The 25,027-nt window shown below is 38.4% G+C and overlaps 1 protein-coding gene across 1 annotated transcript in view; it reads left to right on the top strand.

Annotated features, from left to right (window-relative positions):
• Nucleotides 1–25,027, top strand: part of LOC122797169 (carbonic anhydrase-like) — a 408,969-nt gene that overhangs the window by 7,183 nt on the left and 376,759 nt on the right. Inside the window, exon 2 of the mRNA XM_044065988.1 lies at nucleotides 1,084–1,281. Within this exon, the coding sequence (XP_043921923.1) occupies nucleotides 1,084–1,281 (198 nt within the window). The remainder of the gene's footprint in view (nucleotides 1–1,083; nucleotides 1,282–25,027) is intronic.

The following is a 25,027-nucleotide window of genomic DNA, read 5'->3' on the forward strand; positions in this document are numbered from 1 at the left end:
ATGGCATATGTTTTGGGTCTAATTTTGAGTATGCATAACATCTTGTAATTTACCTAGAGATCTCATTTTATGACAAACGTCTTTGCCACTTATAAAGGGTCTCTTTATCTGCAGCAAAAGGTAAACATTTAAGTGTATTAATATCATGACGTCTGTGTATTCTATGCCTATTTATATTGTTGTACATATTTATCTGCTATGGAATGCATTTTAATTTGAATGTTTTCTTAAACTGCATTTTTTTACTGTATCTCATTTGCATATGTACCGAGTATCAGTTGCCTGTTTTGGTACTCTGTAGCATATGCACCTCTGCTGTAATATTGTATCCGACCTGCATATTTATATTCTCCAGACATTTTTCATGCAATAACCATACAAAGTTCATATTTCCATCCCTTGTTGCTAAAGAAACAATTTTACTTGGTTTATTTGTATGTATTTATTTTGAAGTCATATCTAAAGGCTGTACTTATAATGACATAGTCTGTTGAGTTATTAGACTTCGTCTTAACATCATATAAGTCGGCTTTCATAGCACTTGGCAGCATTTAGAAATATTCATTTCATCCTGGAGTAAAGCCTACACAGAGTCACATTCAATTCCTACTTAAACTGCTTTCTCAGTTAGTTAATTAAATAATTCTATTTTAGCTTTGTGCTGCTGTTATCTTGTGTTAATTTTTGTGTTAATTTTTGGCCATGTCCTAATTGTTCTAACAGATGTAATCACATTAAATTAAATACTCTTCTGTAACAATACTGCATGATTATAATCTTGCATAATGCTCATTTCTGTGCTCAGTGTTCTAAAAAATTAAATTACATTTTCTAGTACTGTAAGTGGTCTGGGTTCTGACTGAATGAAATCTCTTACACCTGCCCACCTCTCCACTTAGCATATGGAAAAAAAAAACAGAATTGCCTCTTTCATTTATTCGACAGTTCTTAATTCCATTAACTCTTGCAGTACAGTGGAAGTATATATTTACTTATGCATGTTCTGTTTCTCCAATAACACATTACTCTCATTTTATATTTTAATATATACCAGGATAACAGTTACTTTTTTTCCCCTCAAAGGTCCTGCTCAATGGCACCATGAATTCCCTGTTGCTAATGGAGTACGCCAGTCGCCAATCGATATCCACACTGCTGAATCCAAACATGACTCAAGTCTTCATAAACTCAGTGTATCCTATGACCCATCAGATGCACGGGCCATTTCCAACAATGGGCACTCATTCTGTGTTCAGTATGATGACAGTAAGGATACCTCAGGTTGGTGCAAAAAATGGGTTTCACTGCAATTTCCCCTTTTTGGTTGCATTAAATTCTAATCTGATTCAAATGTGACTTGTATGAATTTGAATATCATTTTTTAAAGGAAAAGGGTACATTAAGTTGTCATTCTGAGGTCAGCATAAATGTTATATCCTATACCTTCATCAATTCAGTACTGATGGTTAACACTCAATACTACTTGAATATGTGGAACTTTAGGGATTCTACTTGTTACTATAAGTGTGTAGCTCTTATCTAATATTGGTGCAGTATACAAATGAAAGAACACTAAGACCCACTGGTTAGGAGTTGCATTATAGCCTAATGACATTAGAGAGCTGATTATATTCTGTTGTATTGCAAAATTACGATTTAATAGAAAGAGTACGAGGTTCAGACACTATGCTTTGCAACATATTTAGGACAAACTGACTCTGTAATAATTGAACTTCTGTTTGTGGGTACATTATTTTCAGGCTGACTAATGTATTCCTAGTTGTTAGCTTTATACCAATGCAACTACATACATGGATGCCATGGTTATATGAAGTAGAAATTTAAACTCTGAGTAATCGTGGAGTAACTGTTCCACATGTTATATAATCAAAGCAAATTACAAAGCTGGGGGTCATGCTATGTCATATTTTTCAAATATGTACTTTGCACAACATGATTTATCTTGCAAAATTTATAGCTTTAACATTTTTCTCACACACTGGTGCTTTTCACTTCAATATCTTACTAATTATATTTGTCAAAGCTGGGACAATGCATAATACTGATGTTTTATTAGGAATATATAAAATACCAATTGCTTTGTAAATATGCAGAATATTACAGTTCTGGCAAGTGTATGCAGAATGAGTAAGTTACATTTAAGTAACTGATAGGAGTACATCTTGGAACACTGACAGAACCAAACTGTCTCTAACCATTCTATCAAAATTATATCAATGGAATGCTTTATGAAAAACAAAATAGCCCTCTCTAGAAAGACTTGTCTTTCTGCTATGTCTTTCCTGCCCCCCACACGTGCAACTATATTTATATTCCAGATCTGAAATCTCAGATCAGCAGACAAAAAGAGAAACCGCTTTAACCTTAACATCCACCAGTCTTACACAAAAATTCTTCTTATGCATTGACAACACAAGAATCAAACAGGCTGATTTCCAGTTCGGCTAACCTGAGTCTCCAGCTGTTACCACCAGACTTATATGCAGTGAGACAAAAAGGGGAGGGGGTGAGAGCATCAGCAACCACCCTGAATCACTGCTTAAACTGCTCTATCAGAAGCTTTTTTGGAAGTGCAGTCCCTGATCAAGCCCAGAAGTGTAGCATTAAAGAAGTATGTACTTCAACTCAAATTCAAACTCAGACCTTATGGATCACCTTTGCAGCTGCTCCACCATTAAGTTATTAAAGCAACTGAGAACGGCCCAAGGTTTTGAAACTTTATCATGAATATGCAATTTGCACACAAAACGCTCAATAAGATAAAAGGAAGTGCAAATGCACATTTACTTTTTCCAGTGTTTAATGTTTAGTATAGTCAAACCAAATGTCAACAAATTTTTGTATAAGCCTCTCTGTAGCCATCACTTCTAATGTGCACTGGTAGCATTTTCCAAAGTTTACCAGTTTGTGAGTGGAAAAAGGAACCAAGGGCAGAAGATCTGACTGAGGAACAGAAACAAAGTTGTGATTTCTTGTTGTAAAACAATGTTGCAGAAACCTAATACCCTAGGCTGCTGCAAGATCATCTTTTTCATGCATTTTTATAGTCTACATTTCTACAAGGTGACTTCATCAATCGAAAAAGTGAAAGCTGTTCTAGGTGCTTCCCCTATGGAAGATGCCTATCCCCCTATAATCTAAGAACATTGTTTATATTCCAGTTTCTTGATCTGAGAGGAACTGAATATGCGAAAAGAACTGCAGTATTCCTAAATGTGTCTAACAGATGCTTTAAATAGTTGAATTAGCACTCTTTCATCCATACTTGAAAGGCAACATAGAATGTTGCTAATTAGATAATAACACTTTCAGTATACTTTTGTAGTATTCATCGTATTTTAGACAATTATCCACCCTAATCTTGTAGCTGTTCTGATAGAGTAGAGGGGATAAAGGTCTGACTGTGGCCCAAGCTGAACCAGATTCAATTAGCGGTTTGGGTGAGTGACCGAGCAGCAGGGAGGGATGGGTGTTAATATCCCAGGGATCCTATGGGTGTCCCTGAATGCTTTCCCTAGTGGAGGCTGGGGATAACATTATCAGGGGGCATTCCCTAAAAAGGGAAATAAGGCTGGGGCATGAATGAGTTGCCATGGAAGTGGGATGAATTGTCATGTCTCCATTGCACACCTGCTATGAACTCTGCCACAGGAATAGCATTGGAGGAAAGAAAATCAGTAGGTAGGTCATAACCCCTTCTCCAGTAAAAGATAGATGGAGACCTCCAGGGCATTTTTAGGATTCTCACTGGACCTGGCTCAAATTCAGGCATGTGACCAGGTGTGAGTTAGTGCTGGTAGACCCAGCAAAAGATGTGGGTCACTGGGCCAGCTGTCAGAACTATGGATAAGGGTAGAAACATGAACTCAAAAATTATCCATCATAATCCCTTGTTCTCTAACTTGACTTACATTGGACAAAACATAATTGTCTAGTGCATAAGGATATTCATAATAAAGCCAATGTGCATCACCATAAATATCTTGGTATTGAAAAGCATACAATTTTGAGAAGACCAATGTAAAAGTTAATCAAACTAGTTTAATATTGTCATTGCTGTTAGATACTACCCACCTTAGCTTAGTATCAGCAAATTTACTAAGCCAGTGATGGTTTTGATCAGGAAATTGTGACAAACAGGCCATAGAATAATTGACCCTAGATATGCCCTTGAGGAATGCAACTACTAAATTACTTGGCATCAGAAAAACAGTTCTTGATTTTTTGATCACATATACCCCCCCCCCCCACACACACACACACACACACACACACACACACACACACACACACACACACACACAGAGAGTTTGCACCTATCTACTGATAAACAAATTGATGTTAATTTACTCCATGGACCTAATCCAAAGAGATCAGTGTTTATCAGATTGGTCAAGCATGTGCATCCATATCTAAAATCATGTTGATAGATGTACAGATGCCTCCTATGGCCCTCCTTTAGTAAATAGCAAAGGGACTGCTCAGAGCACTGGCACAGTTGACAAGTTAGTTTAGATCCACTAGCCTATCAACTGAAGAGCCAGGTTGAGACTTGGGAATTGGAATCACAAAAACTGCCTTTCAGATATAAAGACTATAATAATCCCTTATGAAATTTTGAAGTAGCTCAACTAAGAGTGGAAACAAATTGACAACAATACTGCTTAAGGAAAAACACATCCACATTATTTGGCCCAGCAGCAGCAGCATTTGATCTAATACAATGGTGCAGTGGTGCAGCGGTAGAATTGTCACCTCACAGCAAGAGGTTCTCTGGTTTAATTCTCAGCTGTGGTGCCTTCTGTGTGGCATCTGCATGTCCTTCCTATGGCCATATGGGTTCCCTCTGGGTGGTCCAATTTCCTCCCACGTTACAAAGACATGTCTGAAGCATTTCTCCCTGGGCCTTCGCTGAAAATTGGCTTTGTTCCAAGTTAGACTTTCCTGGTAAACAAGTGTTAAATAAATAATAGGCTTTAATGCTCTGCTGATGATATCAGACAAGATAATTGGACAATCATCACATACATTGTCTATTATCAATGCTACAGTACCATTACTAAGAACCTAATTTAAAAAAAAAGCCCTTGAACATATTGGCAACTTTTCTGAATCAGTAATATAACAACCATCTTCTTTTAAATCTTTGATACAGAACCCTTCCAAAAATAACCAAATGGAGCCTTTATTAGTCAATTTCATCTCAGTTGCATCTTGCTTGCCTCACCATATTCCTAAATCTTCTTTTAACCATTGAAAATATATATTTTTTCTTCTGCAGTCTGAGCTTTTTTATGTCTCTGCCACATCACCCTCATTTTGTTCTGTATACAGAGTCCATCTGACCACCATGGAGGTTGCCTTTTTAACACCTTTATCAGAAACCAGGATAACAAACTTAAGGCTGCCGTTTTAACGCCTTCAATTACCCTTCTAGAAAAAAATCATAGAAAATGTCCCATCTGTAAAAGAGGCAAGGTCCCATTTAACATTAGCGATTAGGGTGGGCCATGGTAAAGTTTCACTTTTGACTGTTGATAATGTTTGAAGAAAATGCAGAAGACACAAATTGAGACTCATTCTCCTCTTCTGTTGAAGCTAAAGCCAAAGGAAGATGCTTAAAGCAAGTAACAAGACAGTATTCTAGTACTTGCCAGCTAACCTTGCCTCTAGATCCTTTATTTTTTTGTTTAAACACCTGGAGTTCATCATCATCATCTTCTTTCGGCTGTTCCCATTAGGGGTCACCACAGTGGATCATCTGTTTCCATTTCTTCCTGTCCACTGCATCTTGCTCTGTCACAACAACCACCTGAATGTCCACTCTCACCACATACATAAACCTTATCTTAGGCCTTCCTCTTTTCCTGTTACCTGGTAGCTTCATCCTTAGCATCTTTTTCCCAATATACTCAGCATCTCTCCTCAGCACATGTCCAAACCAGCATAATCTTGCCTCTCTGGCTTTGTCTCCAAACCTTTCAACCTGGGCTGACCCTCTAATATACTCATTCTTAATCCTGTCCACCCTCGTCACACCCAGTGCAAATCTTAACATAATTCTGCCACATCCAGCTCTGCCTCCTACCTTTTTGTCAATGCCACTGTCTCCAACCCATATAACATAGCTGGTCTCACTACCCTCTTGTAGACTTTCCCTTTCACTCTTACTGGTAATTGTCTGTCACAAATCACTCCTGACACTCTTCTCCATCCTGCCTGTACTCTCTTCTTCCCCCCATTTGGCATTTTTAATCAACCTGTACAGTGCTACATACTATAAACAGGGACAGTAAGAGGCTGTGGTCTTTCACAGTTAACGGGATGATGATCAATGCACCCCAAGCAGGTTACTCAGCAAACTGGTTTGTGCAACAAGCTCCTCATGTCAAATCAGTCTGCAGTTTGCAATGGAGAGCTCCTTTACATTCCTCCAAGCCTTCCAGCATTGCCCAGTGCCAAACTAATGTATTATGTTCAAGAAATTTGCTGTAGTGGTGTAGATTTTGCAAAAAGTACTAGCCATGCCTGTCTGGTTTCCACATACACCTAGGTTGCCCACCCATATTTTCTTTGCCCTGCAGTTACTGTTGAAGATGGCTCCAGATCAGGCTTACACTGTGCCAACACTTGGCTTCATGAGCAAGGACACTGATTTATGATTAAACAAATTCTGTTTTCTAAGATGAAAATGAAATTAGGAAGATTTTTATTTGTAATTTTGATCATGTGTGTGGGGTGTATTTGGGGTGGGTGTATATATATTATTAGCATATAATATGCAAAATTAAGAGTTTCTAAGTTCATAATATTCACTCTGTAGACTTGATATTATAAGTAATAAATATAAAGAAGTGCATTGTGATTTCTAAGTACTCTGGTCTAAAATGCCAAACTCCATGAAAATCCTGTGGTTGTCATTTACAGTCCAGATTTGGGTTTTACTGGCATCTTTCAAAAAATTGTGTCCCTGGTCATGAATCTAGTACAGTGGTTTTATGTAACTTCTTTCATATTCATAGTCAAGTTCAGATAGTGTATAAGATTATGATTAAATTGTTACAGTCCTGAGGATTAAAATGTATTCATTTGTCGTGTGACCTGCCAGTGGCTCAACAGACAGCAAACTTGCAATTATTGGCAGATGTCTGAGAGTTCTAGTTGCACACCAGGTATATATAGATTATTTTTTCAGTGATAACACAACAATGCAGCACAAGGGGGATGCCTTACTCCTGAGTGTGCCATCCTTTTGTGTAAGAAGTTAAACAAGGTTCAAGTCACATAAAGTGGTGACTGCAAAGTATCCCATGGCACTTATCAATAAGAGTATGGGAATCTCTGTAGTACCCTGGCGACATTTTCCCTTGTCAGTGTGTATAGCATCACACTAAGGGTCTCTCATGAGAAATGGGCCAGCTAAAATTGGATTAAGGGAGAAGTACCTTTTTTAAATTCAGAATAACTTGCATAACTTAAAGTGAAAATATTTATCATGAAAGATCCCCAAAGAGTAGAAATGTACAGCATTTTATGTACAGTTTTTAAGATAAGAGAATTTAAAATCCTCTGAACTTGAGGATGAATAATGTTCTGACAATATACATTTAAACTTATTCACTGAATAAAATTATTTGTGAATGTAGCAAAATAATTTTGCAGTATTATATAATGCCTTTTTAGCAAATAATGCAAACCTTGGAATTTAAGATGAATTAGCATCTTGTCAGAAAACAGAAAATGGCTGTAAATGGACTGGAGGGTGCTAGGCCAATGGTACAGAGGTAGGATATCCATCTGTGCTGCTGGCAGCCATAGTTTTGGAATGTTCTTGCACTGCTAGTAGGTCTGGTGGGAATGTAAATAGAATGACGAGGCTGCTGGCTGTCCTGTCATGGGATGAGGGTATGGGGGGATACCCGTATATGCTTGACCTCTGAAGTCTGCAAACTTCAGGCGTTCTCAGTTTAAAGAAGGGAGCGGGAGATGGAGCTGTGTACTGATGTCATTGTACTAGCTATTCCAGCAGTTAGGGCAAATGAACAATGACCAACTGACACACATTATGGCTCTCAGGTGCCATGCTTGCAGCTCTCCATCAGATCTCATGCAACCAAGGTATAGTAGTGAATTATCAATGACCTGCAAGGTGTGTGTGTATGTGTGTGTGTGTGTGTGTGTGTGTGTGTGTGTGTGTGTGTGTGTGTGTGTGTGTGTGTGTGTGTGTGTATGTGTGTGTATGTGTGCATGCGTGCGTGTCTGCCTGACAATGACCTCAGGGCTCATTGAAGAAAGGAGCTCCATTGTGAACAACACTGTTGGTAGACAATGCATTAAACTGTATAGTATCATTGAACAGGTTTCCAGCACATTCCCAAACAAACCAGAACATTCCTCCTTGTAGTTGATGTGTAATATATGTGCGAGTGTGGAGGGTGTATATAGCATTTGTGCTTGTGCACACACTCACACTGTGTGCATGTAAATGTTCATACGTGGGTTTGGTTAATGTTTATGGATAAAATCATAAGGTCAATAATTCAAAATGCCGATTGCAAAAGTGTAGAAAACTCAGTGTATACAATTGTAAATGAGTTGGTCTAAGGCATGAGTGTGTGTTTGCGTAAGTGTTTCTGTCTCTAAGCCTATCTTGTGTAGGGGTAGTGTTGCAAAAAGGGATCTTCTTAGGTAAAGTATTGGGTTATGGCTAATGCTCAGTGGTAAGGTGGAGCAGTGGCTTGAGTGTTTTATCTCTAATTTGAGTGTTGATATTTTGATGTCAACTTTATGAACTGTCTGACTTTTTTGAGTCAACATTTTGAGGGTCTAAATTTTGATTTGTCTAAATTTTTGCAGTAATCATATACATATAAATATTGCACACCCTTTAATGCATGTGGGCTTGATATTGCAAAAAACAAAATCTGTTTTACAGTAGGTTGTATGTTTAGATAACTAGTGACCTTACAGCTCATCGTGAAACTTGTATGCATTTCTAATCCTAAGATACAGGTACTTCATTTATCATGCAAGCAGATCCCCATATATTTCACTCATCTGTTTCATTTTCTGAACTTATTTAGTTTTTCCCGTTCATTTCAGTGGGATACATTAAGAGCATACTTTGCCCTTAGAACAGGGTTTTATATAGGTTACATAGATTTTGTGAACTGCCTACCTTGTGGGTGATTTTCCAATGTAGTCCTGAGAATTTTAGCTGATTTCACATTGCTTGTAATTTGTGGTGTTTTAGTAGTACAGTCAATGTTATCTGTCTAACATATGGAACTTGCAGATAGGACTGCTCCTTGATCAGCTGTGATAGTTTCAGTACCCTGTTTTTATCCTTTTTTAAAACACAAACTGCTTTTGTGGAAAGACTTTCTGATTGCCGAGTTGATAGAATTCAGCAGATGGGGGGGGGGGGGGGGGGTTAGAAACCATGGTTTGAGTGGAGCTGCTTCTAAGAGGAGAGGTGACCAGGTTAAACCATTTGTTACAGGTATTACCTCTTCAGTGTGATAGTGCTCTTAGAAATACTTCAATTGTTTAAACGAGTTGTCACAGGTATTAAGTGGAGCCCTTGCAATATGCCACTTTCCATGTAGATAAAGCTTTTTAAGTTCTCTGAATTTTTTGTTAGTGAAAAAAAGTTCTGGTTACAATGTACTTCTGTCAGAATCTCATGAGTTTTGCTCTTTGCCTAGTTTAGAGTTGGAACCCTTATACTACACTTGCTTCTGGAGATTTGCCTTGCATTTTTTTACCAGGAGTTTGAAAAGGTCTATGATCAGCATATTTTTATAGTAAGAGGTAGTGTTGTCACAACACAGGTTATGACGTGACATGGTGAGTAAGCTGCAGTCACATGGAGTGTAAGAGAACTATGCTTTAAAGAGTTACCTTTTTCACTGTTTACTTTGCCATTACCTTTTTAATAAAAAAACAAAGTGGGATGAATGCAAAAGAGGGCACTGTGGAAAAATGGACTTGTTCCTTACTTTGTACTGTGCAGTGCATCACAGATGAAAAACAATGCTGCTGCAGTATAACGTAAGGGAACTATAACTGCAATGCAGTTTCATGGTTCCTTTAATCTGGATTCCAATATGCCAGCCAGCTAATTTGTGAAAAGGAATACTAAATGCCCCCTTTGAGACTGCACAAAATCTAATTACTCCAATGGGATTCCAACATGACATGCGATTGCCTGGATTTTGTTATCAATGAATGCTATAATTGGCACACAGACCACTCTACTTGTGTTTCATGTTTTCATAACGCTTTCTTTTAATTGTGTTTATGTAATTGAATACCTGCATATAAGCTGTGGCTGGAAACTGTTTTGGCCCGGGATTCGCACAGGTATTTTTGTTTTTTTCATCTGTATGTATGTAACTGACTGTGGGAGTGTGTGTGTGTGTGTGTGTGTGTGTGTGTGTGTGTGTGTGTGTGTGTGTGTGTGTGTGTGTGTGTGTGTGTGTGTGTGAGTAGTTCCTTGTACTTTGCCACATCTCCTTTTTGTGTGTGTTTGGTGTTTAGTTTACTAGTTCAACTATATGGGAGGTCAGAGTGTTTTTTTTTTAACTGTATCCCTGTATGAATGGAATGTTTGTCATGGGAATAGCTATTAAGAAAACGTGTTTCAAAATTATGTACACAACCAGTACTAAAGGCATTTAACCTGAGAATCACTTGCATGACTGCAAAAGAAAACGGAGACCTGTTTTTAAAATTAAACTGATGTTCTGGGGAATCCTTCTTATTGCTGTCACTGAATAGTTGTATTTGAAACTGTAGACACTGTTTAAAATGTTCTCATGCATTTCTGTATAACGGAGAGCGATAATCACAGAAACCATGTTTAGTAGTATAACTTTATTATGTTGCTTGGTTTTTATGTTTGGGTCCACTTCAAGTTTATCTGTTATAAAAGCAGAAGCCCTACTTGTAGTGCAGGAGCTGTTCTGACTACCCTAGTTATTTGTGATGACAGCACTGTTGGGGATGGGGGGGGTAGTTTTGCCTATACAGAGAGAAAATTTACAATGCAAGTAATGAGTGACATGATTTGTCAGGTTACTGCTATCTAGATCAATCTATATCTGTTTGTATTTGACCCCTGCTCCAATACCTGCTAACCCTAACTATAATGTGCAGCTTAACGTAAGCCCTTCCCATAACACTACCATTATACAAGACAGCTTGGACACTTGCCATGAGTGTATGCTTGCACTTACAGTAAATCTGTCTCCTAACCTAACTTAACCATAACCCCAAATATTTAGTTACACATGCTTACTCTGTCCCCTTACTTAAACTCTAACTCTTACAAATCCACACATCTAGTAAATATCACACTTATCTGTTTCGATACAACAAAGATCCAACACAAACCAGACTTTCAACCAAACAATCCTTCACTTTTAGCTGTCAGCCAAAACAATGATTAACCAAATACACAGCACTTGCACGCACACACATATATACACATCAATAACATATATACAAGTGTGTTTGTATGTGTGTGTGTGTGTGTGTGTGTGTGTGCATGTGTGTGTGTGTGTGTATATATATATATATATATATATATAAATATATATATATATATATATATATATATATATATATATATGTGTGTGTGTGTGTGTGTGTGTGTATACTAATTTAGTCAACTCAAGCCACAAATTAGGAATTTCACTCAAATGTTGTTTTCTTTTCACCTTTGAATTACTTCATTAAAAGTATGAAAATTTAAGTACTTAAGTTCTGTTATTTTAAGTTCACTAATTTACATTTCTGTTTATGCAGACTTGGTATTAACATGACTATAGTCCTTCCTTTTGTCTCCAGTCTTGATTCTGGCTATCTTCCTTTGTGCCCCCTGATCTCTCTGGTCTTGGATTGACCTATGCCTGGGTATCAGGTTCCTGCCTGTATAACACTGGTCTTCCATGTCCTGCTTGCATCTCTCTGTATTCCCTCTACAGTGTGAGGCAACTATTTCTTTGCTTTGAATTTTCCTTCTGTTTGTATACAGCAAGCACTTCTGGTCCTAGGGTAACTTTACCTTCACCTTCAGGACAGCTCATGACATGGTGGATCTTTGCACTTTGTCGCTTCACATACGGGCCATTTTATTGAACTACATATATACTTACCATTACTTTTGTTGAGTCCCTAATTTGTGGAACTGCAGCTCAATGAAGAAAATCCATCTAAAGATATCATGCTGAATAAGCAGATGAATGTAAATGGACGTGTCCCTTACACAACCCATTTTTTGTCTTTTTCAGCCACCTCCTGTTGGCCATCAGCTGAACTCCCAAACCACCCAGTCATCCCATTTGTTCTCCTTCAGCCATCAGGTGTGAAGGTTGGGTTGAGCAAGTAGTATGTCATTCTGCAGTCTGATGGATATTTGTGCTCTGATTTTCCTGTGCTAACTTGTTTTCTTTGGGCATAGCTAGTGGGGGAAATGTCCCCACCTCCGCAGTGATGTGCCTATCCAAAACACATACACACAACACAAGCACACCAAACAAACAGCAGTCCACACACATACACCTAAAATCTGACACCTAACCCTACATTAAACTATACACACACCACTAACTATCCACTTACCTTAACCCAAACCCTAACCCTAAGGTCCGTCACTATCGCACACTCACCTCACCCACTCCCTAACTCTAACTCACCTAACCCACCCTAACCCTCACGTCCACACAATTGCACACATACTTAACCTGCGCCCAACCCGCCCTAACACTCACATCCACATAATCGCACACTTACCTGAACCCAATGTGTAACTTTCCACCACAGCACTGAAAATACTGAAGCAACAGAAACAGACAACCAAATTCTTTCCTTAGGAAAAAATTTGGGTTTCTGTTGCTTCGATATTTTAAGCTTTCACTTACATAGGGTCGATTAATCACCGTTCGCTTTTTTAAGCATTCGGTGATCTAATATAGACCCTGAACTTCACCTTCTATCCATCTCTGGAAGTGACCAGAGAGCTGGAGCATTCAATCATTGCATGATGAAATTCTCCCCTTTTCTACACACAAGGGGGACTTCTGATTTGACAAGGGAGATAATGGCCTACCTGGCACTTATGTCTTCTGTCAGTTATTCTAAATTATAGTGAACTCAAAATCTGCCAGATTTTGTGACATAGCAAACAATGCCAAATATTTTAGCATCAATAAAAATGGATTTAGTGTTGTTGATATCTGTAGTTGCAATGATATGCAGTCCTTATTGCATTCTCTTTTTGTTCAGAGCATTTTACTTTGCATATTATACGTACAGCTCTACCTTGCCAGTAGTAAGATAAATGAGACATTGTCCAGTTAGAAGGTTGTATTACCAGTAACCATGTGTTTTGCATACAAAACAGTATTGCAGTTTGCTCACCTTTGTATTGCAGAAAACCGGTTCAGTTCAGACTGAACCTCCTGCATTTTATTTTTTTTTTTTTGTAGATGGAAAGCCAAGCCACTTTGTTTGATAACCACAGTGCACTGAGAACGTAATAGGAAAATATATTTTAATTTAGATGAGAGCAAAAGCCAAGTCAGCATTACAGTACTTCCCATACTTTCATAGCAGAGCTGAAGTCTTGACATGAAGATTCTCTGAGTACCAGCATGCAACCTTCATGTGGTCTGTTCCTAAAACATAGAAAATGCTGGGCTCTGTACTGTCATGCACACCCAGTTGCAGCATCACCGGACTTCAGCGTGACCATGTTGGAGAGCATATTGACTGCCTGGCAAAATCTGTAGGTGTAATTAAAAGTTATATCAGATAAAAGCTGATACAACTATGAACTGGTAATGTGCTCTAACGTTGCTGAGAAAGCCATCATATCTGCTGCATAAATTAAAAAGAAAGATCCTTAATAGTATAACACCCAAGTCTGATTCCTTAGCATAATAAAATACATTGCAGATTTGGTAATATATTAGACCCCCCCACCAGATATGGTCTTGTCATCTATCCATCATCTCCTTTTTCCCATTTTGGCACATAGAGTTGGGGTGTCACTTCAACAGCAACAATCATGTAGAGCAAAGGTTTACACTGCTGGGTGGCTACTTTTGCCACAGTAGTTCATCCATACCCCACATATGTGTGTGTGTGTGTGTGTGTATATATATATATATATATATATATATATATATATATATATATATATATATGTATATGTATATATATATATATATATATATATATATACAGACACACACACACACACACACACACACACACACACACACACACACACACACACACACACACACACACCACTCTAGGGCCAATTTCCAGTGTCCAGTCCACCTGCTACATGTCTTTGGAATGTGGGAGGAAACCCACGTAAGCACAGGGAGGGCATGCAGACTCTGCACAGAAGGCACCCCAGCCGAGAACTGAACCGGGGGAGCTCTTGTTGTGAGGCAACAATGCTAACTGCTGCACCATTGTGCCACCCTGTGGTCATCCAGTATAACAAATATTTTCCTTATCAGTCTAGCACCATCTCTGTTGTCTGATCTTGCTATTAAATACATACTAGTTTCATACCTCTCAATTGCCTGGATTTTGCAGAATGTTCAGATTTTTCTTATTTTTCATTTGCTCATAAAATCTGTAGTTTTCTGAAAAAAATAGTGAAGAATGAAGTCACTAAATGACATACATTTGAGTTTCAGACATTATATCCTTGAAAATACATGGTAATACAAAACCTTTTATTCTAACCACTTTCTAAGTTTTTATAAGAGCAATATTTTAAAATTTGCCCCTTGAACATAGAGGTTGAGGTATGACTATTTTTCTTGTTATGGTAGTATTTTTCTAACTTCATTAAGTTTTGTAAATGTCTCTGTTCAAAATGAGTTTATGGTTAGCATGCCCTTTATTGCGTTTATACAATAAGACACAGCTTGTAGTTTCACAAATTAACCATGGGAGTTATGTCAAATCCTTGTGGGGTGAATCTATAATAGTTTAATCTAATATGAGGTGGTAAATGACTATTGCACCAGTAATTACTATATTTATTGTATTGTGGAGAATGTGACACTCCATCTACCTCCTGCAATGCACAAGAATATCTTAAGTAATCTTGGTTATTTATACAAAGGAATGAGGTACTTTGTGTCTTTTTGCTTCATATGTGCTTAGTACTGTACATATGGTTTTGTCTGTGTACTGGAGGGAATTGGCACATAGGAATCTGGGGCTGGACATTTTGGAAAGGTTTAATATCTGCCTCACAGCTCTACAGTCGTGGGTTCAGTACTGATTTCCAGCCAATATTTGTGGAGTCTGTATATACTTTATCTGTTCAGATGTTTTGGACTCTGGTTGATCGGGTAGAGTAAATTGTCCATATATTTTGTTTGCCCTTGTTAGTAACATCTATTTTAAATGATTTTATTATTAAGTGGATTAAAGTGCGCTACTCACCTTAGTAGCTACATGATTTCTAGGATGCACTTACAGTTATTCCCTAACCAAAATTAACAGCAGTGTGTTGTAAATGAGCTTCAAATCCAGTTTATTTATTCATTGGTTGGAAACTTACAATCAGCATGGTGGGTTATTTGTTAAAGTCTCTGCTTCACAGCACCATGCTCTATGTTTCCAGGTTTCAGTCCTACCTCTGCCACTGTCTGTGCTGTGTGCATACTTTTTCCTGTGTCTGTTTGAGTTTGGTCTCTGTGTTCTGGTTTCTTCCCTCCCACCTCCGATGAGCAGTTTGGCTGATTAATAGGACATATTAGATGTACACACATACACGCATACAGGTTGACTACTGTAAACTGTGTGTGCATGCCATACTAAACTATTCTGATTTGTTCATAGGTTCATAGGTTCATACTAGGCTATCTGCCCTAGGGCATTTATAAGCCTAGCCAGAGTGTGTTTGGCTTTCACCACCCATTTTAAATTAATTTTGCTATGCCCTTTTTCAAGGTTAGTATACTGTGCCTCTGTCTAACAGTGACACAGAAGTGATACCCGGGGTAAACCTACGATCCCCCATCCACTCATCAAGATTCCTCTTGAAGAGAGTCAATGAGGGACTCTGCCTAACCTGGACTGGGATTTTATTCCAGAGTGAAGGGAGCCTCTGGGTTATGAATGTGTCCCTCCAGCATGTCCTATTTATTTCAGTGCTGAGGTTCAAGTCTCTCGAGCACGTAGCTCGATGGGATTTGGATTTTCTGAGGTGCAGCATGTCCATTAATTCCATGTTGGACATGGCTTTATACGTCAGGCACAGATCCCCTCTGAGCAGGCGGTATGCCACTGAGTAGAGCTGGAGTTTCGGAGTTTCTTTAACCAGGCAGCATATGGCATCTGTTTGAGCCCTTTGATCCTCTTGGTGAGGTACTTTTGGAGTCTTTCCAGTTGCTGCAGGTGTCTGGTAAGGTACATCCCAAAAGGGGCATTGTACTCAATTATGGACCTGATGAGGGATGAGTAAAGAGGCACGATGACCTCCCCTGATCTAGATGTGAATCCCTTCATGATTAGGTGGGCTATATAAAATGTTTTTCTAACCACTTTGGCCACGTGGTTGTCAAATGAGAGATGGGTCCCCAGGTCCCTAATTACTTCTTCCGTACATAATGGATTACCACCTATGTGGTAATTTGTGGGCACTTTGTTTTTGCCAAAGGGGATGACTATACACTTTTTGGCGTTTAGCTTGAGGCCATGGCTCTAGCACCAGTTGTCTGTTTCTATGAGGCCCTTTTGGAGGATGCTTGTGTCGGCTGGAGAGTCGATTATAGCGCCCAGTTTGCAGTCATCTGCGAACTTGGTCAGCCACAGTCCTTCCGTGTTGGCCTGTACCTCTGAGAAATATATACCGAACAGGAGAGGTCCCAGGACTGAGCCTTGTGGGATGCCACTTGTAACTGGTTTGGAGTCTGACATGGCTCCAGCAATTCTAACCATGTGGGTTCTGTCCTTGAGCCAGTTTGCAACCCATCTAGTGACATAGGGGTTTATATTTAAGCTGGTGAGCTTATCTATAATGCCCGAGTGGGGTATTGTATTGAAGGCTTTTGCGAGGTCCATGTAGGCTGTGTGGACCAGCTTCCCCTCGTCAATGGCCTTGGTGACTGTTTCAAAGAAATCGACCAGGTTTAAGAGGCAGGATCTGCCCTTAACAAAGCCGAACTGGGTAGGATCCAGTGTCTGTAGGTCTCCAATATCTTTTTTTATGAGGTCCATGATGATCCTTTCCATAGCTTTGCAGACCAAGCTAGTCAGGCTTATAGGTCGATAGTTTCCAGGATCCATTGAGGCACCACCTTTGTGGAGAGGGACCACTGTTGCTGTACGCCACTCTTTGGGTACATATCCTGTGGTAAGGCTGAGACTGAACAGTAGTTTTATGTTTGGGTTTAGCTCTTCTTGGAGTTCATGTAGGACGCAGCCCGGGACACCGTCTGGTCCCATTGATGCTGTGTTTTTTGCTTTGGAGAGGGCGGCTCTTACCTGAGCATCTGAGATGTCAGGGGGGCAGCACTCTGCTGGGATAGATATTTGCCCTTTTGGTGGGGAGGGGGGGGGAGTTTGTGCTGAACCTGTCAGCTAGGATGTTGGCAATGTCTGTGGGTTCGGTGCATTTTTTGTCATTTTGGACTAATTCAGAGCATATCTGGGAATTCCCACCCAGGTTCCTAACATAACTAAAGAAAGCCTTGTGATTATCCTTAGTGTCCTGTGCAATTTTTCTCTCAAAGCTGGCCTTAGACGATTTTATGAGTGCCCATAGTTTTTTGCTAACACTGATCAGAGATGCCTTCCCTTTTTGGGATTTTGCTCTATCATGTAGTAGCTTCCTCCTTCTATTGTATAGTTTGTTTATGGCTGGGTTCCACCAGATAGGACGTCTGCCTTTGGTGAATTGGGTCTTGGTTTTATTTGGGATTGCATGATCCATGCATTCCTGAAGGTGTTCATAGAATGCGTTTATAAAGGATTCTGCGGTCTGGGCCATATTTTCCACAGGCCCGGGGGCTTTGAAGGATTCCACCTCGGTTTTGAGGAGTGTGAAATTTGCTTTAGAGAAGTTTTTCACTGTGGTTTTCTGGACAGGGGGTGGGGTCGGGATGTGAATATCCAGTGAGATTAGTTTATGGTCTGATCTTACCAGTGAGGGATACACTTCTGGTCTGGAACATAGAGTCCCCATGTTGGTGATGATCAGGTCCAGTATGTTTTCCCCTCTTGTGGGAGTGGTAACAAGTTGTTCCATAGCATTTGAGTTTTTAAATTCTAGGAACCTTTGAGCTAGGGTGTTGGAGCTAGAGTAATGCTCCCAGTCTATGTTTGGGTAGTTGAAGTCGCCCAATATAATGGTGTTTGGAGAGACCTTCATATTTTCCAGTGTTCTCAGGAAGGCTGAGTGGGGTTCCTGGGTTTGGGAGGGTGGTCTGTAGCAGGCTATAAACTGGAAGGCAGTTTTACCCACTGTTAGTTGCACATGGATAGTCTCTGATGCTTTGTGCTGTGCCACCAACCTGGAGGTGTGGGTATCTTTGACGAATATTGATACTCCCCCTCCTTTTCTGGTTCGGTCCAAGTTTTGGGGCTGAAAAGCATGGTATGAGGTATAACCTGGTAGTGCTGGGGTGCTCTCAGGAGCCTTGAACCAGGTTTCTGTTCCTGCACAGATATCGATGTTCTCCATGCTAAGGAGAGTTTCGAGTGCATGCATCTTGCACGTTAGTTGCATTTTTCTTAGCTTATCACTGAACATTTTCTCTACTTAGAATCTCTTTCCTCGTGTGTGAATGTAGAACTACTTTACTGTAATAGATTGAAGTACATTTCTCTGTCTGAATCCTGCTGCATAGTGTTTACTCTTGCTATACAGTGTTATAAATAATTTTATACCACCGAATCCATTCTATGCAATACTAACTCTTGTTCAGTTTTCTTGATTCTTGTCTATGTTGCAAATATTTACAGTTTTATTCTGTTTTATACACAGTGTTAACTCAGTTTCCTGTGCCTTGGCCCCAGGTTGTGATTGAAAATTATTCATAGACCACCTCCCCTACCCCAGTTACCTGGTTAACAGATTAAGTCAAATAAAATGTCTATTGCCTCTGGTCTGTAAATTTTTAGAGGAAAGAAAAATAGTTCTGCAGGAAAAACTGTCAGAAACTTCAAATAAAAATGTGTGTTCATTAATACAACAGATTTTTGAAAAACGTATATTGATCAAGAAACTTTGATCTATTTGGAAAAAGAAGCATCTGAGGAAGTGTGAAAATATAAACAACAAAACCTAGAGATATTTGAAAAAGATAAAAAAGAAATATGGACATGGGAAAGAGAGATTTGATATGGTGCAGTATTTATGCAAAGGAAAAAGCCAAGTTAACTAATATAGAGAAAGCAGCCCCAAAGATATTCCCAGAGAAATACAGGCAAAGGGCATCCAGATATAGAAAATTTCACAATAAAAAAATAAATATCACAAAGATGAAATGTGGAAAAGATTAGTAAAGCAGAACTTAAAGAAATATAATTTGAAGTTATGGAGTGCCTGCAAAGTGAAGGATTTAATGTAGAAAGTCTAACACAGACATCACAGTGTGATGGAGTGAGTCCCCAGAATAAGGAAAAGCAAGATCATCAGGAGGCATCTGAAGAGGAAATATGGACATAGGAAAGGAAACGAGATTTAATATGGTGTAATATTTATGCAAAAGAAAAAGCAAAATTAAGCAATACAAAAAGAGCAGCACCAAAGATATTTGAAGGGAAATACAGGCAAAGGAATCCAGATATGGAAAACTTTACAATACAAAAAATAAGACAAAGAGGAAAAGTAAAAAAAAAGAAATTAGTAATGGAGAAGTCAAAGGAATAGAAATTGAGAAGAGAAGGATTCAGTGAAGAAAACCCAATACAGAAAGCACCACAACAGGATAAAGCAATGGATATTCAAATTAAGGGGAAACCAGTGGAACAGGAAGCAATTGGTCAGGTGCCATATCAAGATATTTTGAAGTCTTCCACAAGAAACCAGTATAAAAGTTCACTTGAGGCTAGACAGCAAGGGAAGGAACAGGAAACAGTGGAAACTCTGATGCAGTCAATGTTGAGGAATGATAAGCCAGTGAGTTCCCATATAACAGAGCAACAGATGACACAGGAGGAACTTAAAGAGAATGTGCCACAGGAAGATGCAATGGAAAACAAGGGATGTGTCCTCAGTTTGGAAGAAAATGAGATAAGAGTTGAGTTTCTTGATTTAATGGACATGGATAGCTATATTAAGATCAATGAGAGAAATAGACTGCAGAAGGTCAATAAAACCCAAAAAGTAAGAATTCCTGATAAAACAAATTAATGCAGTAATTAAGACTGTCCATAGAGATCCATGTGATACAACAGAAGTAAACAGGATATATTACTGTGCAGCAAAATTAATAACTGATAAAGTTCTACAACAAGAACACAAGGTAGCGAGGGAAAGGAAGGGGAGAAATTGAATACCATAATGAAAGTATTGAATAGAGAAAACTATAAAGCAATTAAGACAAGAAGTGTCACTGTTAGAAGATTATAGAAGAGGGAATAGATCAACAAAAATACCAAGACAGATAGATGTGATCAAAACAATGCACAGTATTAGAACAGACCAGGATCTATCATGCACTATCGCAAATAACAAACTAAAAATTTCAGCTTAGGCAGAAAAACTTAGAAGATACACAGATAAATATAAAGGAAAAGTACGAAATAAGTAATTTATTGATGACCCAAAAAAGTTTTATCGAGAATTGGGAAATTAGGTTAAAGGAATTGAAAGACCGCCAAAAAAAGAGGAAGTAGGTACATTTTGGAGAAGTATCTATGAAGATCTTGTGGAACATAACAAAGATGCTAAATGGATAGAAAAAGGAAAAGAAAGAATAAGAAGTTTAAAGGTACAGGATATGAAATGGGATGAAGTAACAGCCAGAGAGCAATTGAAACAAAGTTAAGAAAAGCCTCTACCTGGAAAACCCCTGGCACAGATGCAGTACCTTACTTTTGGTTAAAAGTATTAACAGCTTTGCATGAGGATTTAGCCATGAGTAAGAACTATTTATATGCGCACCCCAATCAGACACCAACCTGGCTAACAAGAGGCAAAACAGTGCTCTTACTTAAGAGTGAACCTGCAAGCTACCCTAAAAATTATAGACCAATAACTTGCCTTCTGATGATGTATAAACTATATATGGGAATTAATGTTGACAGAGTTTATAGTCATTTCGAAGAAAACTCAATTATGGCAGTAGAACAAAAGGGCAAGAAAAGAAAGTCATATGGAACAAAGGATCATTTGTTGTTAAATAAAGTTATAGTGGAGAAATGTAAAAAGGGGAAGAATCTTAGTATGGCAAGGATTGACTACAAAAAAGCATTTGATAGTATCCCACATTCATGGGTAAAAGAGTGCTTAAAAATGTATAAGATACACCCAACACAGATAGACTACATTAGAGTAACCATGAAACAATGGCAGACCACTTTGCAATTAAGCCATGATAAAGGACAGATTATCCCAGGGATAAAAATTCAAAGGGGATATTCCAGGGTGACACTGTCACCAATAGCTATTCTGCCCTGCCATTAACCCATTAAGCTGTTTACTTAACAGCTTAGGCCATGGCTACAATTTGGCTCATAGAAAACAAAGTCTAATGATTTATCATCTTCTCTTTGTCGATGATTTAAAACTGTATAGCTCATCAGATGAGGAACTGAAAGCACAGCTGCAGGTTGTCAAAACTTTTTTCCAATGATATTGATAAATGTGCAAAAAAAAAAAAAAAAACAAAAAAAAAACGTTTAAAGCAGGAAAACTTCAGTACCAGGATAACATCAGTTTGGGACAAGAATGCGATATAAAAGAACTTGAGCAAGAGGGGGTACATAAATACTTAGGAACTGATGAAGGATCAGCAATAAAACATGAACAAATGTGAATAAACCTCAGTAAGGAATACTTTAGAAGACTTAAATTAATCCTGAGAACAGCATTGACATCTAGGAACAAGATCCAAGCTATAAACCAATTTGCTCTTCCTGTCCTAACTTACAGTTTTGGAGTGATTGACTGGCCCCAAAAAGTGTTGGCTAGATTAAATATTAAAACAAGAAGGATGCTTCATGCTCACCATATGATTTATAAAAATCGGTGTATACCAAGATTATATATTCCCCATTCCGAAGGAGGGATGGGCCTCCTTGAAGCTGATTACAAATATAGATCTGCAATTGTGGGACTCCACACAGATCTGCTGACCTCACAAGATCCATATGTAGTGAAAGTTTTGAAGTATAAGGAGAATAAATCTAAGATACTTATATACTTAATTTAGTAGAAGTATATTGACGTCAAGCAGGAATGGAAATCAAACCAGAAGTAGATAAAAACCAGATAGCAACTGAATGTGCCAAAAAAAAAAGAAAGAATATAAGGTGAAGGACCAGATGAAAAGGCAAGAAATGTGGAAAAAGCATAAATATAGTGCAAGTATAGAAAACTTCTGGAAGAATTTCATGTTGATCAGGAACAAATGCAGGCATGGTTAAAGAGAGGTGAATTCAAACCAAGAAATGAAAGGATAATATTGGCAGCCCAAGATAGTGGGTTACGTACATGCTGGTTTACAAAGTCAATTGAACATGTGGGAGAAACAGACAAATGTAGGGTTTGTAAAACCAAATTGGAAACGGTCACATACCTTGTTGTTGATTGCGACATACTAATGGCAGGAGGACTGTATATTTAAAGACATAATGTGGTGAAACTGTCGCACTGGGGATTGTGCAAACATTATGGTATCAAAGTGGCTGAAAAACACTGGAAACATGAGCCACAAAGCATCACAGAAAATGATGAAGTTTATATCACAAGAGATCACCCATTACCAACAGTTCAAAGACAGATGCTAGAAAACTGGATATAGTGGTCCAAGAAAAGAAGACAAAAGTAGCATTGATCATTGAAATCACCACACTAAGTGACTACAGTGTCTTGCATACAGAGAGACACAAAGTCATAAAATACCAGGATCTGCAGGCAGAAATGAGAGCAACGTGGAAAAGAAGATACCCAGACAGTTCCAATAATAGTAACAGGAGCAATGGGTCTTATCTAAATACGATTGTAGATTCCTTTTTATATGTTACCAGTCGATGTAACCCCATATGAATTGCAGGAGGAGTCATTCCTGGGCACATTGTGAGTGCTGTGAAGAGACTTTTGGCTGACATCAAAGATTGAAACATGAACTTTAATTGGACTTTGACTTAGGAATGGGGTCCATTCCTGTTATGGTATTAGAAATCCAAAAGATGTGGAGAAATTAGGTAAAAGAAGAATAGTCATGCAGAGGTTAAAGTTATAGAAACTGAGGTTATGGATTACTTGCGAAGTGAAGGATTTTGTGCAGAAAATATAACTCTGAGAACATCACAGCAGGATAGAGCAATGAATCCCCAAATTAAGGTGAAACCAGTGGAGTGGGAAACATCTGATCAGTTGTAAGATGAAGATACTTTGGAGCCTTCCACAGGAAACCAGTGCAAACGTCCAGTTGGAGTTGCACAGCAAGGTGAGGAACAGGAACCTGTGGCAACTCTGATGCTGCCAATATTCTGGTGTGATAGGCCAATGAGTTCCCATACAAAAAAGCAATGGATGACACAGGATAAAACTGAATAGAATGTGGCATAGGAAGATGCTGTGGAACTACCTATAGAATGCCCACAGGAAATCGAGAACAAAGAATATGCCCTCAATTTAGAAGAAGATGATCCAAGAGAAGAATTGCTTGATTTAATACAGATGGACAGACATATTAAGATCAGTGAAAGAAACAGATTATAGAAAGTCAGTAAAACCCCAAAAGTTAGAAATTTGCTAAAACAAATGAACACAGTAATTGAGGACTGCCACATAAATTCATGCAATATAACAGAAATAAATAGGATATACTGTGCTGCTAAATTAATAACAGATAATGTTTCTTACCACAAAAACACAGGGTAGTAAGGGAAAAGAGGGGGGTTAAATTGAATGGCATCATAGAAGTATTAAAGAGAGAAAAGCAATTAAGATAAGAAGTGTCACTGTTTAAGAGTATAGAAGAGGGAACACAGATGAGGGAACAGATCAACAAAAATACTCAGACATGATAAAAGCAACACAGAGTATCAGAACAGTTCAGGATCAATTATGCGTTGTCAGAAATAATAAACTAAAAATATCAGCACAGGCAGAAAAACTTAGAAGATACCCAGATAAATATAAAGGAAAAATACAAAATAAGCAATTTATTGATGACCTAAAAAGATTTATAATGGAATTGGGAAACAAGGCAAAAGGAATCGAAACACCACCAAAAAAAAAAAAAAAAAACAAGAAATAGATACATTCTGGAGAAATATTTATGAAGACCCTGTGGAAGATGATAAAGATGCTAAATGGATAGAAGAAGTAAAAGAATAAAAAGTTCAAATGTACAGGATATGCAGTGGGTTGAAATAACGGTCAGAGAGATTGAAACTAAGTTAGGAAAAGCTAACTGGAAAACCCTAGGCCCAGATGCAGTACCTAACTTCTGGTTAAAAGTATTAACATCTTTACATAAAGATTTTGTGATGAGTAATAACTATTTATATGCATACCCTGAATAGGCAGCAGCCTGGCTAACAGCAAAAATAATTCTCCTACTTAAGAGTGAACCTGCCAGCTGTCCTAAAAACTACAGACCAGTAACTTGCCTTCTGATGACACACAAACTATACACTGGAATTGATGCTGACAGAATTTATAGTCATTTAGAAGAAAACTCAACATGGCAATAGAACAAAAGGGTAAACGAAAGTCGTATGGAACAAAGGATCATTTGATGTTAAATAAAGTCATAATGGAGAACTGGAAAGAGGGGAAGAA

The sequence above is a fragment of the Protopterus annectens genome, chromosome 3.part0, assembly GCF_019279795.1.
Source record: "Protopterus annectens isolate FY-2018-M chromosome 3.part0, PAN1.0, whole genome shotgun sequence".
Taxonomy (NCBI): domain Eukaryota; kingdom Metazoa; phylum Chordata; order Ceratodontiformes; family Protopteridae; genus Protopterus; species Protopterus annectens.